Source organism: Melospiza georgiana, chromosome 3 (genome assembly GCF_028018845.1).
Source record: "Melospiza georgiana isolate bMelGeo1 chromosome 3, bMelGeo1.pri, whole genome shotgun sequence".
Classification (NCBI taxonomy): Eukaryota; Metazoa; Chordata; class Aves; order Passeriformes; family Passerellidae; genus Melospiza; species Melospiza georgiana.
Window position 1 is genome coordinate 20,132,634 of NC_080432.1, and position 17,033 is coordinate 20,149,666.

The following is a 17,033-nucleotide window of genomic DNA, read 5'->3' on the forward strand; positions in this document are numbered from 1 at the left end:
CAGCCCAGACCTGTAAATTCGTGTCTGTTTACAAGGAAGGGATTGTTCACGGGCAGTCAGGATGCAGGGCACATTCCTATGTCCAAATAAAAACAGACTTATAGGTCCACAGCACATTTTTTTTCTATTATTTACTTTAAGGCTTGAAAACTTTCTCATACACCCATGCAATGTTTTTGTCAAAATGAAAGATATTCAGATGCCTTTTATTTCACCTAGGAAAAGCATAGATGTGTAAGGATTTTGTCTGTTCTAGAAAAGCTATATAGAAATTTATGGAAAGTGAAATGTCTAAGAGAGCTACCCACTTATTGAAATAGAACTTCATTAACTTCTATAAGAATAAGAACTACATTATACATAATTTAGGTAATAGGTAGAGATTCTTTCTCATCTTACAAATGAAACAATCCTCTATTAATAATAAAATAATAATTATTTACTTTTGAAAGATGACAAATCAATCCTCTATTACAGATTTCATGAAATAAAGTAATAGTTTTACAGAATTAGCTACAGTACAGTCTTTGAAAGATAAAGGTATTTCATAGCAAGTTTAAAGTGGTAGATTTTACTCTCTTTTCTGTGAAATATTTTTATCATAGAACAAAGTTTTGTATCATATTTCTTTAGACAAAGAGTTTTTCCATAACAGAGTAGGGAAAGTAATGAGGAGAGAGATTTATGCTCTTGTTAGAACCTGATGGTAAAATCAATGCTTATTAAAGATCTTAAAGCAGTAGCTCAAAGTGCAAAGTTTTCTATTCCTGCACAGGGCCAATCCAGCAGAAGGAACCTTGCATTCACAGCAAGCACTGTAACATGGAGCATGGCTCAATTCTCCTATTCTTAAGCATGACAACAACAGCATAAGCACAGTCTGACAGTTTGGGCATGCCTGTATATGTCACATACCCACAAATGAGCAAGAATGACTCTGGCAGCACAAGCAACACAGCTCTGGTCTAACAAAACAAAATCTGTCTGAATGAAAAGAACCCTCCCAACCCAAGCTGGAATTTTTGGTCACTTAATTAGTACAGTTTTGGTCCTTAATTTTTTTGCTGTACTGACTTGTGTTACACTACTCCCTGACAGACAGAGGGCACAAGGCTGTCTGCTCCATTTTGGGTGAAAGCATGCATCCTACAAAGGCATCAGCCCTGCTGGGTTATGCTTTCCACTGCTATCTCCCCCAAAACACATCTTATTTCCCCCAAAGCAAAAGGCATTCAACATGCATCTCTGCATGAGTGATTTTAGTTAGTGATGTGTAACTCATGGTATGATTAAGGAAATACTAAAAGCCACAACTTTCTAACCACAGAAATAACTAGCTTAGAGGCTCAGAGTGGGCTCAGAGAAAGCATGGGCATGTGAAGCTCTCTCTAAATGAAGTTTAGAGTCAGGATTACAAAATTGCGACAACAAAAGCTGTCACTCAATTCCAAACAGTACTTGCATGTCTGAACCCAAGAAATTCATCTGACTGCCCTAGAAGGCTTGAGACCCTGATGGAGGCTCAAAGACCTTGGCATGGAGTCAAAGACACCTGTGCCTTTGATTTTAATCCTTAGAAACAATTACCAGCTTTGTGTGAAGAGCTGCGAGCCACAAGAGTTTGAGTAGAATGCTAGTGAATTTATCACCAAGTGAAAATGTAGAATTTTAAAGTTTTTAGAATGAGGGTTCAAGAAACAAAATAGAAGAATCTAATCCAGTCTTTCTCCTTCTGCTTAGCCTCCATCTTCTGCTGTGATAGTAACACTTTTAAAAATTTAAAGACAAACTGTCTAACATAAGTGATAAGTATTAGAAAATTATTGTAAATAATTTACACATAATTTTTAGTATAAAAGATAACACTGCCCCAAGGTGGTCAGTATGCCATAAACTGATGTGCTAGACAGATCTCAGCAAGTCAGAGAAAGACAATGTATTAAATAAAGGCCAATAAACAACCTTGAAAATGAAAGCCAAAAAATTCTGCCTTCTTCTTCAGTCTTGAAGCTGAGAAAGAGAGACTTCCTAACACCTCAAAGTCATCTTGACACCAAAGACCCTGTCACTTGCAAAAGTTCCCAAAGTTTCATTTTGGAAGTAAGCTAAGGTGATGTCCCAGCAATGGCATATAGGGCTTTAATCTTTGGCAAATAAGAACTTTAATCTTGAAACCAATGAGTTTTTCCAAAGCAACTTGGATGGGCTTCCACCGAAGTTTGCCAAGATCCTTAAAGCAACTGTCTGCATTTTCCAGCGATAGACTAGTGCTGTGTGGGTAGCTCACTATTATTTTTAGGCTCATCCATTATTCAGAAGAGCATCAGCTGTAATTTACTGTCAGTGCAACAAGCTGGTTAGGCATTAGGTTCTGGTAAGGGGAGTGAGATATTGAGGAATGGTCAGAAACTGAATTCCTTAAAGCAAGCATGACAGCTCCAGGTGATATCTTCACAGCTGAGAGTAACATACTCCTCAAACTGAAATGTTTTCTAAAATGATGTGGGAAGTGACACAAGCCAGCTGGACTGCACACAGCATAGGTGGTTGGAGAGGCTGAGAGTGTTTGGATTTGGGTAGTAAGAGGTCAAAATTCAGGGTGTGATGCAACCTGATTGAATGGGATAAGGCTTTGAACAACCGAGCAAAAGTTGAGAAAAGACTGGGGTGGCAACCATGCTTAGCATATCCACATTTGTGGAAGTGGACCAAGTTGGGGTATGCTACAGTTATTATATGAATAGTTAATTCTGTAAAAATGTTCAGATGGTCTTTAATACTTGAATGATCTTCAGAAATTGCTTCTTGCCCAAATTATGAACTGATATTAAGTATAACAACATCTTATAGTATAATTATGGTGTTCTTTTCATTCCAACTCCTCCTTAGGCCTTTTACAGCATATGCATAATTCATTTTTGCTTCCCTTAAGCAACACTTAGTAAAGACAAGGGATTGTATTAGCCATTAAGAAAGGTAATCAGACCACTCTTCTGATTTCTCACCACTACACTAGCTTCTAAACCTTTCTTGCCTGCTGGCAGCAGTGAGGATAGAAAAGGGAACTGTAATGGGGAATAAGGGAAAAGAAGAAGCTCTTGTCATTAAAGGCAGTCCTAATATCTCTGACAGTAACCAGAGCAACACTAACTAAATACAAGTTAGAGAGCATGAGCATTTTAGAAGATAACTTTACAATTGCAAAGTTAATGTGTGATTTCTATACTAAAATACTATTTCAAAGAATATTTGGGATGATGCTGTTGATATACCCATCTCCATCTTTGCTATTAGATCTCTGGGAATTCAGACTAACCGCTTCAAAGGAATGCCATGGTAAGGTAATTCTGGTTTCACTGAACCTGCTGGAAACAGGCATGTCTGTAAGTATATTTCTACTGTTTGGGCTACAATGACAAAAACAATAAAACTTTTGTGGCAGCACACAGTCATTCAGCAAGTCAAAAAGACACAATAGCAATTACAGTACTGCACTTATAATTTTTCCCATCAGAAACCACTCATAATATTAAGCAGTTGATCCTCCTGCCTGGACAAAAGCATCATCTGGCAATTGACAGCAAAATAAGCATTAAAAGAAATCATTCTTGCCTTTGAGGTGTGAATAACTCTGTAAAGTTTTCCAATTCAATACTTACTGTTATGCTTGAAGATTCTGATAGTGGCACCTGAAAGCCTCGCACCGAGAACGAGAGAAGTGTGGTTCAACTCATCACTTAGAATGAGGCAGCCCTGTGGAGAAGGAGTACAGTGAACATCTGCATCAACTGGGAGGCTTCAGACTCGTGTGCATGTGTGTGCCAGCATACACAGGTGTCTGTGATAGAGCATTGCACCAGTTCAGCTGTAAGGATTAAACATTAAATGAATTTTCTGCCACTTTTCTGAAGGTGCTGGAATATGATACAAGGTTTCTTTGAGTTAGGTCTCATAAGCTCTTGGAGATTTATATCACACACCAGATAGCTCAGCCACCTCAGATGGCATTAAATCAGCAAGATGGCTTCTGCGGTAGTGTTGGAAACAGAAAAGTTTTAATAACAAAAAAAAAAAAAAAAACCTAGCCAGGGCAAGAGGTTCTTGCTCCTGGTAAAACACCTCACAAAAGCCATTAGTTCCTTTGTTCTCTTCTTTTCCTAGTAAATTGCTTGGGCCGGACTTTTTGGCTTATGTCCAGTTGGCTATCCTTAAGTTTGAGGTGAAGTCCCCAAGGTTTATGAGGTGTCTTTTTACCTAATTGAGGAGAGAAACTTCTAAGATTTTTTTTTTCCTTTTTTAAGAGACACAAAATTGTTTTGTCACTCCGTCAATAAAGGGGCACATTCCTACAGGGGTGCACTGCAAAGGCAGGCTGAAACAGTGGGATCAGATTCTCAGGCATTCCCAGGTGATGCACAGGGGCCCAATATTTCCTGTAAATGGAAAGCAGAAAATAACCCTATTAAAGACTGAGTGCTTTATATAAAATCAGGCAATGTTGCTTCCTCTATCACCTGTTTACAGCTCATTTTGAGTTGTAAGGAAAATGCAGCCACCACCCCACATATAAAGGCTGCATGGCAGTAGGCTAAGGAGCAGTAATAATGAGGCTGGCCTGGCATCAGCCCTTTGGACTGCAGAAATGAGATGAGGAGAGACTGATGCCTTGTCACTCCCATCTCCATTAGGATGTGAGTGAAGTTTAGGAACCAGAGTCTTGCTCTGGTAAATGCATATAGAGTTGACCTGTAGTATACTTTTTATTAATTAACTCAGCTGAAAACTCCTTTTGTTTTTAGAAACAAAAATAGAAATGTCGGAGAAGTAAACTTGTCTATTATATTGAGAAGGGGCAGGACTCACAGTTGAAATTCAAGCTCGAACCCTTGTTTAGCTCTGCTTTCTATTGAACATGTTTTGCTCTGTTTCATTATGCAAAGAGCAACCCATAATTAAGCAAAAACTTATTCTGGTATCATAGATTAGGCCTAGGTTGAGAGATATTAACACAATCTCCACAAAGACTGGTTTGCAGAACTAACAATAAGTGTAGATGCAGCTTGACAAGAAAATGTAGCTGCTAGATTTAATTATAGAGGAAAACATAGGAGTAAATCTCTCAAACATAGGATATAATATTTGAATAATATTTCTATAATATTTTTAATATGTAAAATAACACATACTGAAATTTCAAATATATATACACACACATATTTATTTACTAAAATACATACAGTAATATCTTTATTTGTGCCACTTATATCTATCCAACCTCTGACAGAGGCTTGAATCTCAACACGAAGCCAGGTAAGGGAGGGAAAATTATTATACAGCAAAGACAAGTGCATATCTCACACTGCATATCTCCAATTTCATAAATTTACCTTCATTAACTCTCTGTATCTGTTCCCCTTGAAACTGCTGGACCAGTTCTCCAGCACTGCTGCAGACTGAAGTTCATATTCTGGATGACTGAAGCAACTCTCCCTGCCCAACACTTGTGTACGTGTATTTTAGAGATCTTGCAAAAGCTGCAGTCATCTTCAACAGAGAGTGAAGTGACTTCAGCTCTACGCTGGTGTTTTAGAAGTCCTGGTCATACACCACAAAATGAATTCATTCTACTTCCACCAAGAAGGAGGTCATGCTTTGTGCTTGCATGGCACACTTCAAGGTGCTCCACACCTGGACAAGCCAAGGAGGAGTTACCCATTTTCCAGCTATCAGTATCAGCACAGTGTGTGTGATGTCCACAGCTACCAGTGACAGGATGATGGAAATCCATGCCTTTGAGTTAAATACTCCAAACTGGAGAGGAGGTTCCTTCAGCACCAAGAACCTGACTTTTGTAACATGATCACAGCTTTAGACTTGATTTTGCTGCCAGCTTTCTTGGCAGGGCTGGCTGGAGCTCTGTTCCCCAGGAATGCTAAGCACTGTGCTTTTCCTTTTCTCAAAGTGTTGTAAAAACTATCCTAATCATCATCTTTCATCACAGGGAGCTGGGCAGTATCTCAGCAAGTAGCCTAAATACTTCATCCCACAAGACCTGGACATGGGATTTAACCTTTGGTTACTTTTTAAGGAGAAGCAACTTCATCAAGAGGAGCTAGAGAGCTGCATCACTGATCCTTAAGCAGATGTTAGGTATGTGTGATAGCAACACTCAGTGCCAGCACAGGTGATAAAGAAGCATATTTAAAGTCACAAGGTCATCAGCTTTATGAGTCACACATTCCTGATACCAAGCTCTGTTCCTCGATGGAGCCTTTCCCCTCACTGAAAGCCCAGAGTACTGCAACAGCAGTTAAAACAATTAATAAATGTTCTGTGTTCCTGAAGGGAGTACTCACCTTTCCAACAAGGGCTGGAATATTCATTGAGTTAGTTGCAAAGCCCATGCCAAACACCATAGCATCTTCCACACCAAGGAACTTGGCCACGAGTTTCTCTAGTTCTACATGTTTGTCTAGGGTGCCTGCAGAAAGAAGCACAGGGAATATTAAATCTCATTGAACTGTGAAAGTTAGTATGACACAAAACATACCAAAGAACAGGCTAGAAATGTGTCATTAAGCTATGTGACATTAAGTTCTGCTGAGGGTTTTCCATTTGTATCCTGCTCATGTGGGCTAATGCAAGAGGTACAAACCAGCTGTGACTGATGCTAACAAACACTGCTGCTGTTAGGGCAGCAAAGCAGTTGCTATGGAAAACAGCTTTATTTTCCCACAATAACTTTTGACATAGTTTATTCTGAAGACTAATTTGTTGTCTTTTTCTCTCCCCTGCAGTAAGGACAAAAATACCTTCTTCTTGTAGGAAATATGGGACAAATATTTTAGGCATTCTTGAGTTCTCTCCAGATGTGAAAACAAAAATGGGTGACAACAAAATTCTTCCTTTTCTATTGTCTGTCGATATATGTGTACAAAATTCTTAATTAGGGTTAATTAGGGTTTTATATGGCTAGAAAAACAAAAGCATTCTCCATATTTTTCTCTGCCTTGGAAGGTAAAAGCTGATGACAACTCTGCTCTTTCTTTCCTCTCAACAGCAAACACAAATGATAATGCAACACTAGACTCTTCTTTATTGCATATTAATTATCTAATATTAGTACTTGAAGTCTCCAAACAAGTAAGGCTCTCCAGCTATCCAACAAAAGCAGTATCCTTCCTGCCCAGCTCACAGAGAAGGATGACAAAGTACAGAAGGCAAACAAACAAAAGAGTGGTGTTAAGAGACTGAGATAACAGATAGCTTTGAACAGTAAGGAATCATCTCCACTTGCCAGCTCTCTAGTCTTTGGTTGCCTGGCTGTGCATTGCAGGGACCAAGGCAGAAGGAACTCTTACAGGATGATCTGTGGGGAAGAAAAGAGAGTGGCTTGTGGATTCTGAGAGAGCATTTTCCCTATGAATAAGGCTGTAATCAGAGAACAGAAGAAAAAAATTAGGCAAGCAAATATGTTACCTCACTTGCAATGCACAAGCGGATGACACAACAATATAAAGGGAATTACGACGGATGGAACAAGAAAGCTGTGTTCACTGTGATGGAAAAAAGGCAGATGAATGGAAGAAATGCAGAAGCTTGGCTAGAGTGTCTCAACAAGAATGATGAGTCAGGAAGATGATCTTACCTTCATCATGGAGCAGAGCTCATTAAAAAAATCAAATATAAATGTCAGGAGAACAGTTTCAGCAATAGCAATAAGTCAGCTGGTTACAGTGAAGGTGTGCTTTCATTTTTTTTTCCTCATTAAATATCTAAATTAAGAATGACATCCATTTGGAAATAGAATGTGACAAATATCTATCAGGCAGGCAGGTAACTCTCCAACTATCAGGGAGATAAGGAGCAAGGATCATGTGGCTTCTTGAAAAGCCTGGATTACATGGACAGTAAAGAACAGCAGAAGTGCTGAGATTCTGCCAGAGCCTTCCTGAGTTGTGCTAGAGCTGAGCCTACTCCAGCAGAGCTTCAAGAGCATCTCTGCACTTCTTGCATCACACTGCATGTAGCTGGGGCTGGGTTGCCTCTGTGCTTTGAGAATGAGGTAATGGGACACAGAAAATGTGGCTCTGCAGAAACTCCACTACCTGTGAACTGAGTCTGTGTGAAGCTCTTTGAGGATGGCTATTTTTTGAATTTGTACATCCCAAGACACATGAGGATATGAGCTGGCTCTGCACACAGCCACTGTTTAGTACCCAGGTTCCATGAAATACAAAACAGTGTTTCAGAGCTGGGCTGCTCACTGGAAATGTGGGTAAGAATCTGTCATAAGGTTTAAGTCCAGCAGGACCCAGCATTTATTTCCGAGGTTCTGTATTTTTTGCAAACTGGGCCCATCTAATCTTCAGTCTACAGCACCCATGGACAACTAAGAGTTCCAGGAGGATCAGCTACCTTAGTGCTCCCTGCAGATGATATTTTTGTCACTCCAGGGCTATCAGCACACCAAAAGAAGATGAAGTCTGAAATGGAAGCTCAAAGCCAAGCACACTATGGTCACAGTTTGAATTAGAAGGTTTGTGAAAGCATGAGAAACAAGCAGTGTGTGCTTTGGAAGGCAGGCTTATTAAGGCATGACACAATTGTCTCTGACTCTTCCAGGGATAAGTCTGACACTGGGGTGGAGTTAAATTGCTTTTTGGGGTTGCATCACATGTTTTCTGTTTTTATAAACAGGAAAGGCCTGACTCAATACACACTGTTCTGTTAAAGCTCCTATTAGATGACCCACAAAAGAACAGCACATTTTGCCCCTATTTTTATTGATTTTGTCATGGTGAAGAATGACTCATTTTGACAGCGACTGATTCCTACTTATTATTTACTAATCCTAAGCACCAATGCAGATGATACTCTACATCACTGTTGCCTACAAATCCTGGAATACAAATTGAAATTGGCTAGCAAAACAAAATCCTGAATGACAAAGATTTGCAAACTGAGCCCTGGTTTTGAATCATGTTAATTGCCATGGCAATATTGGTGGTGGTAAGTAAGGTGTTACAGAAGCAATACAACACACACCAGTACCGTCAGTGGGAGGTTCATGGCAGCTGTATACATTGAACAGAGTTGAAAAAGCATATAATTATGCAATTATTTAATCATATCAGGAGATATTTCTACACAGGATGTCCTTGGACACTGTACAAATGGCATCAATTCTATCACCTCTCTCTACTGGAAGAAACAGGGGGTCAGTCATGTGGTGCTTCGATGAGGTTTGTCCACTAGCATTCCCAGCTGGTCACAGCCACCACCATGACAAGCACAAACAGCACTGCCAGACAGATGCAAATTTGATCCAAAGGAACTGGCACAAGCTGAAACATCTCAGCATCTCAAGCTATATAACAAAGGCAGTAATTACACAGCTCCTCATTAAATACAACCTTAGAGATGTCAAGTAAGGTTAGCTTGGCCCTTAAAATGTTTTGTATTGTGCTAGATTCAAGATCAGTATCATGATCTGGTGAATGAAAAGTGATATACTAGATATATCTTTTTAATCTACTGTATACACACTTGCCCTATAAACAGAAATTAGAATTTCCCCACTGAGTGACTACAGCTTGTCTTGACCCAACAAATGAGGATACAACTAAACATTGTACACCAAATCACCAGGAAAGATTTAAGACAAAAAAAGAGAAAGGTACCTGCATGTTTAAGAGACAAAATCCTTTTGAAAGTTATTCTTCCCTGCTGAACAGCTGTAAGTAATACAATACAGCAGGAGTTACTGTGATCCAAGACTATATAGGTATTAAGATTACAGATCATATCAAAAGTGGACTTTCACAATGGGAACCACCTCCACAGATTCCCACACTTCTCACAGCAAATCCCCTCCTTTTCAAAATCTGATGACCCAGTTCCCTCCATTAACTTGCGACTGCACTCTGGTGACAGGGAACATGAAGTACACTGTGTTTTGACAGGCTTTTTCATACATTTGCTGTTTTTCATATCCATGCTGTTGGGCTGAAAGCCACTGCCAGACTACTAGAGAGATAAAGCTGGAAAATGGACTTCCCATGATCCATAGAGTTATTATTTAGTTTGACATTTTCAGCTTGGACTGTCAGTGGTTTATGCCACTGGTTAGTCTGCCCAATACAGTCTTTCAGGTTCTTACACACTAATGACACAGACTGGTTGAACTGCCAACACTGGCAACAGTATCCTGTCATAGCATTTTAAGTTTGGAATTCTAACAGCCAAAGAAGACAGGGAAACACCTGCTCCCCTCAGGTTAAACAAAAGCTGGAAGAGTAAACTGATACAAGCAACAAGGCCTTGAAAGAAAAAAAGAGCAGCTGGGAACCGTGTGCATCCCTGGCGTGACTCACCAAGGTGACTGAGAACCATTACACTATGGAAATGAGGGTTTGTCAGCAGCATCCTTGGGAGGGTGGGGAGCAGAACAAAACATCTCAACTTCCTTGTCACAGCTGAAACTTAAGGTCACAAACTCATGCTGGCAAGATGAGTACACTGCATGGTAAGATGCTTGTCAGAGATGAAAAAAATCTGTATAATTGAAAGACATATGTGCTTTTACAAAAAGCAAGATTGGATGAGTTATTAATAGCAAGATGAAGAAACAGAAGCTGTGGAAATTATATTAATTCTTTACACCATGTTACCAGAGCAGATGGTGCATATGGTATCACTGTCCTACAGACCCACTAGCAGAGGAAAGCCTCAACTTGTAGAATGAGATTTGTTGGAAAAAGAAGGAGAAAAGCACACGGTAATGTTATGCAGTTGCCTCATTTAACACTGTCTGTGCAGAAAAGAGTCCTAAAATAAGGGGGTTTGATGAATCATTTGATAGAAAGGAAATGCTCAAGTTTTCTTAACATTGCTACCAACTGACAGGGCTTTCATACCACAAAGATACCATGGGTGTCATAAATCTAATAATGTATCTGTGTAATTTAGTGATTCTCAGAAAAAAAAAGTAGATTAGTTTTAACAGAACTTCCAGCTGAATTTAGATCTTCTGGGTTTGTTTCTTTTTTTTTTTTTTTTTTTTTTTTTTTTTCTTTTGCCTTTAGAAAAACACAAAGTTAAAATTTCCAGCATCTTCATGCCAAAGCCTGAATGGCAGCATCTTAAGTATCTAAATATTTGCATGCAGATAAAATCATATATCAGAGATACTTTAGGTATTAAACAAGTCACACAGCCCTTAATTCCTACAGATGCCTTCAATTCCACCTGCTAGAAGATGGGCTATCCAGACTATTCATCTTGCATTGCAAAGCATACTTTTGCAATGGTGAAATACAAGGAACAAACCTGACCCTATGATTACAAATTGATTGTAAACTGGATTAGTTATTTATGAAAGGGTAGGCACACAAAGGAAAAGGATGTTAGTGAACATGACAAAACTGTTTCCTAATTTATACCATACCCTATCAGAAAATAGCTAAGATTATTAAATATGTGTATATATACATATATATATACATGCACACAAATTCTCATTTTTGTGGCTTTTTCTCCTTAAGATCTCACTTGGAAACTGTAAATTATGGGATATTCAGTTCTTTATCTCTTTCTCCAAACTGAAAAATGAAACATTTATTCATGTTTGTACAGTATTATGTTTAAATTGAGTCTTGGCCCTAATTAATGCTTTGAAGTAGTATAAAAGAAAGAATGGCCAAATAACTATTTTCATCTTCTTGAAATGCTGCTAGAAATTCACATTAGGCCTTAAAACCCAGTGGAAAGAGCTGAATGAGTCTGAACTACTTTTGTATTAAATGTTGGCACAGATTTTCAGATCAGCTTTTTAGAAATGAGATCACAATCAAGCGTAAAAAAATCCTCAAACAAAGAAAAAGCCTCAAAACTGAGTGCAAGTTAGGTGCTAAAGGGCAATCTCCTAACATGCCCTCCAGAGTGAATCACCCTGCAAGTGTTCTGTGCAGGCTCCATCTTGTTTTTTGGTCCAAGGCATAATCACAGGAGAAGGATTTCAAAAGGCAGGAATCCTGCCTGGCTGCTTAAGCAGCACTAATCACACGTTTGCTCCGGTTACTCACGTATGTCATCTCCATGAGGAACACTGGGGAGTTAGATAAACAGAGAATTGTTAGCACTGGCTGTCCATGTGACAGTCCTGTCACCAGCCTGGCCCTAGGAGCACTCAGAGCATGATAATCTGCCTTATCTTAAAAAAAAAAAAAAAAAAGTGTAATTTTGCTGATTTTGTTATCTGCAAGCAGCAAGCAGGAAACTAATTTGCATGTTTCTCAACAATTCGCAGTCACATTGCTTAGAAAAGGCTGACTATAAACACTGAAAACCAGGATGGGCTCAGAGAAAGGGCTTTTGAATCTACCTTTAACAGCAGACAACTCCCACTCCAGCCATTAAAAAAAGGACTTTACATTCAAGGTGTCATTCTTTCATTTTTTTTCACTATATGGAGGGAACACTTGCTATTTCATATTTATCAGGTTCCTATGTGCTGGCAGTTTTATTAAGCTAAAATAATAACACTTTTGAGAGAAAAATTAAAATACATATAACAGTAGAGATATTTTTGTGGGGCAGTTTATATGGAATGCCCTAACATTCCCAACACTCCAGTTAGTTGAACAGTTGGTGTCCAGTTACTTATGGAATCACAGAATGAATCACAGAATAGTTTGTGCTGGAAGGAACCTTAAAGATCATCTCATTCCAATGCCTTGGACAGAGACATGGACACCTTTCACTAGATCCGGTTGCATCAAGCCCCACCCAGCCTGTCCTTGAACACTTCTAGTAATGGGTATCCACTGGACAGCCTGTTCCAGAGCCTCACCACCCCCACGGGGAAGAATCTCTTCCTGAAATCTAATCTGACCCCACCCTCTGTCAGTCTGAAGCCATTCCCTCTTATCCTGTCACTCCACACCCTTGTAAAAAATCCCTCTCAAGCTCTCTTGTAGCCACCTTGAGTTACTGGATGGCTACTTAAATCCTTCAACATTCATGAGTAATTTTCTCAGACCCAACATTTATTCCTAAAAGACAAAACTTCCTACTTTTTTACGTCCAAGTTGGTTTCTTGACGTATAATGAATAAGGCAAAGAAATTTTTAAAATTACGTTTTCCTGAACCTGCAGGAGAGACTGCTGCTGAACAAAACTGTTTTAATTTAAATAACACCCATGGTCAATTTTCTCTGGTTTGGTAGGTACAAATCTCTCTGTATGCTCTCTTGGCATCTCTCAGAGCTCATAAGGACATCCTGAATCAGGTACAGTTTGGGTATTTCTAGTAACTATCAGGGAGAGCACCTCTGCACACATGGCCACTCTACCTTAGAACACAAGGGAGTGGGAAGTTCTGGTATCTGCAGCATTATGGATATATATTATAATATTGCCTTTTTGCAAATATTAAAATGGATTCTATATGTGTGATGTTAAAGTAACTTTGTTATAAAGATATAGTTTTTTATTTCTGTTGTTAATTAAGCTTAGACATAGCAGTGAAATAGCTGTGCTTATGTTAAAATGCCTGCTTGGATGGGATAATATCCAATGAAGACAGGATGAGGATCCTGCTACTGATATGCCAACTATCAGCATCTGCTGTCTGAAAACAGAGTGGACCAAGGCCCAAAGTGGAAGTGAAAAAGAGGAACCAAAACCACAGCCAAGAAACACACATGCTCTAAAAACACAGACCCAAGGAGAGGCCATGTAAAATAGTTCCCACAATATGTAAAGTAGTTTATGGATATGCATAAGGATCTATGAATATGCAACAGGCAAGTGTAAGGGAAAAGGTATTTAAAGGGTGTCCCCAAAAGTGACAGTGTGCTCTTGGCTAAGTGCCAAGATGCACCTGGCCACAATAACCTTTGTTCTATGGTCCTGGTCTCCTTGTTAAACTTTTTACATTTTCACAGGAGAATGAACATGCTTTTCACAGCAGTGCTGAGCTCTTCAGGTGTGGCAGCCTCCAGCACTTAGGTGAAAACCTTCCACCAGCTTCATACAATGCCATGTACATCTGGTAGTGGGAAAGGACAGTGAATCCTGACCACTCTTCCACATCACACATTATGTTGAAAATGTCTATAATTTCTCCACTGAAGTTCTTTTTTTGAGACAGATGACAGGCATTTGTGACAGCTGGAGACAGCAATCTCAGTAGTTCTTCATCCAGAAGCTGTCTGTGGTCTTTGATGATCCCTGTGGCTCTTACACTTTCCAGTTTTGCTAAATATTTTTGATCATACCTGCACAGAGTACTCAAGACAACAACAAACAGCAGCTTTATGCAGTAGTGTACTGAGGCTCTATGGCTGGCTTTCTGTGTACTTTCTAGTAATTTCTAGAGTTTGTTTTGCTTTCCGATCGTGGAACAGCAAGTTAATTCTTCCATGGATGTACCCCTTATAACTTCAAAATCTTGCTCCTAGGGGCTAATAGCTAGCTTGGTCTTAAAAAAAATGAAAGTATTTTTATTTCACACTGAAAGTCCCACAAACCCCTTAGAAACATGTCTGAAATGACACTGTTATAGTAAGACATTAATTATTATGATTATTATAATTAAGAAGAGCATGGAATTAAAAATGGATTGAAAAGCCTTAAATCTTTTTATGAGGGATAAGCCTTGGAAGGTCAGTCACTGTTTTCAACAGCTTAAACCCTGTTGTCAGAGGAAACTACCTGCAACAGCATTCTGATATGACAGCATTGTGTGTCCTCTCCACAGCCTCCATAGTTTTAGGAGGAGAAGTGTAGGCAGAAGACATAAAGGACAGTTTTACCATCATGTATTCTTTCAAACACCACTCACATTACTTTCATTTGTGTCCTCTTTGTTTTACCCTCTATCTGAAATCCTCTGGAAGTAGTGGAATGATTTCTCAGAAAGAGAGTCACCACTGCTTAGAGAGAGACCTTGGTGAAACTCAGATCTGCCAGACACTTAAATGCACACAAGCAGAACAGTACTTTCAAAGTGAATTAGCTTGAAAACATAAATACATTCAAGTGCTCTCTTGAATTAGAACCCTACAGGCAATTTGCAGCCTTGGCTCTTGCAGCTTACTGCACTTCTACTTCAAAACACTTTAGCTCCACAAACAATAACAACAGAAGTTTTGGAATGTGATCTGCCCAGAGACAAACTCATCCTGTTTCTTTTATCTAAGATGAAGCTGAGAAATGATAATTTATAAAGGTAAAATGTTTCATTCAGACCCTTCCCTATCTCTCTCTTTAATATATCTAACTCAGAATTTTTCTGTCATACTGTGATGAGAATGAAGCAAAAGAACACAAAGGAACAAGGAAAGAGGGTATCCACTCTGGATAAGAGGCTGTTTTCCTTAGGTTGTTTATACAGACCTTGGTGACAGAGCTCCAAAGAGCCAGCACCAACAAAGGAGCCACTGCTCAGCCCTGCCCTGTGGAGCCACCTCTCTCCATGGAGCACACAAACACAGCCCCTCTGTTACCTGCCCAGGATAAACTGCTGTGACTGCTCAGTTACACCAGCTAAGCCAGGCCTAAACACCCTGCTTTCCTTTGTCCAAGCTGCTCTCCAAAATCCACTTCCAAAAGACTGAGACTCACAAGGCTTTTAGGATGCTCTTTATCTGCAGCCCATTCTTGCATTGTGAATGGCCTTGATGCAGCTCATGGGACTGTTTGTTGTGAAGGCAATTAGAATGAATCTAAATCCTTGCTCAATCAGTCAAAACAACTTTGAGTACAGCACAGATGAAGAGGATACCCTAGAAATCTCTCTACATCGGTTCTCAGATAGATGGGATGAAGTTACTTAGTAAGATTTTTAATATTTGAACACAGAATCCTCTTTTAATAAGAAGTTGGGTTGGTGGTTTTTTGGTGTGTTTTTTTTTTTTTTTTTTTGTTTTGTTTTGTTTTTGTTGGTTTGCTTTTAAGAATAAATCTTCCAGTAAAAAACTTCAGCAAAAGCTACAGAATAAGGAACGCCAGCCATAATCTTAGATGTCCTGAAAACAACTTGAAATGTTCTTAGACAAAATGGAATCTGGGAGAAAAAGAGAGAAAGCTTCCTTCAATACCTTAAAGGACTAGCAATGGTGACCACTTTCAAGCATGAAATTCAGGTTAAATAATAATATATTGCAGTCACCAGATGTGTCACCTGCACAACAAAAGTGGGGTCAATCTGTAAATCCTCTCTGAGTGGTGTCACTGACATAATTATTATTGGCAAATCAAACCACAATGACAAGATAAGAAGCAGATCACAAAGTTTGCATTACTTTTTCTTCTGAAATTGAGACTTTAAATAAAAAAAACTAAATTAAATACAGTATTTTTTCTGTAAGTTTTATGGAAGAACATAGTTTACATTGGAGATTAAAATGTAATTTTTTTAGGTTACTGATTAGAAAAAAGAAATCTTTTATAGACTTTATAGACTTCTCCATTCTGGGAAGCCTTCTTTTTTTTTAATACTCCCAAGAGTGATAAAGCCTGAAGGGAAACCTCCCCCTGCATTTCTCTGGTTTGAAACTGTTTTTTTGTTTGTTTTTTTTTTTTTTTAATGTAAGATGATTGTACCCTAAGGATTGCAAGGCTTTGTGTTGAAGGTAACCCTGCATGCAGTCTACAGACTAACAAAGCAGACAATCATAACAGATAAAACCAAAAATGTCAGATGCAGCCTTCCTGAATTTATTTGCTAATGGCAAACTAGAAATTTCTGTTTTGTGCCAGTAGTATCTGATAAAACATTCCAATACATTCTTAGAACATGGGATTAAAAACATTATGCAAAAGATCGTTCAACTAATCTGAAACCTCTGTGTGTGGTAACTGATATAAATCTGTGATGCAGTTGAATTTGCCCCAGAAAAATTGTTGAAATCTATGTGTGTTTCCATCATTAAAAATCCCAGGCCAGTAGATGACACACTTGGTTTAGCTTTTCCAAAAATCAGTATTGCTTTTCCTTTTGAAAAAACCCCCCATGTGAGAACAAA

General features: G+C 38.9%; 1 protein-coding gene across 3 annotated transcripts in view; it reads right to left on the reverse strand.

The window, feature by feature from the left end:
• SPTLC3 (serine palmitoyltransferase long chain base subunit 3) overlaps positions 1–17,033 on the reverse strand; it is a 99,331-nt gene that overhangs the window by 30,888 nt on the left and 51,410 nt on the right. For all 3 annotated transcript variants that reach the window (XM_058021350.1, XM_058021347.1, XM_058021349.1), the window contains 2 exons: positions 6,357–6,481; positions 3,660–3,753 (listed from right to left, as the gene is read on the reverse strand). In XM_058021350.1, coding sequence (XP_057877333.1) covers positions 3,660–3,753; positions 6,357–6,481 — 219 coding nt within the window. The remainder of the gene's footprint in view (positions 1–3,659; positions 3,754–6,356; positions 6,482–17,033) is intronic.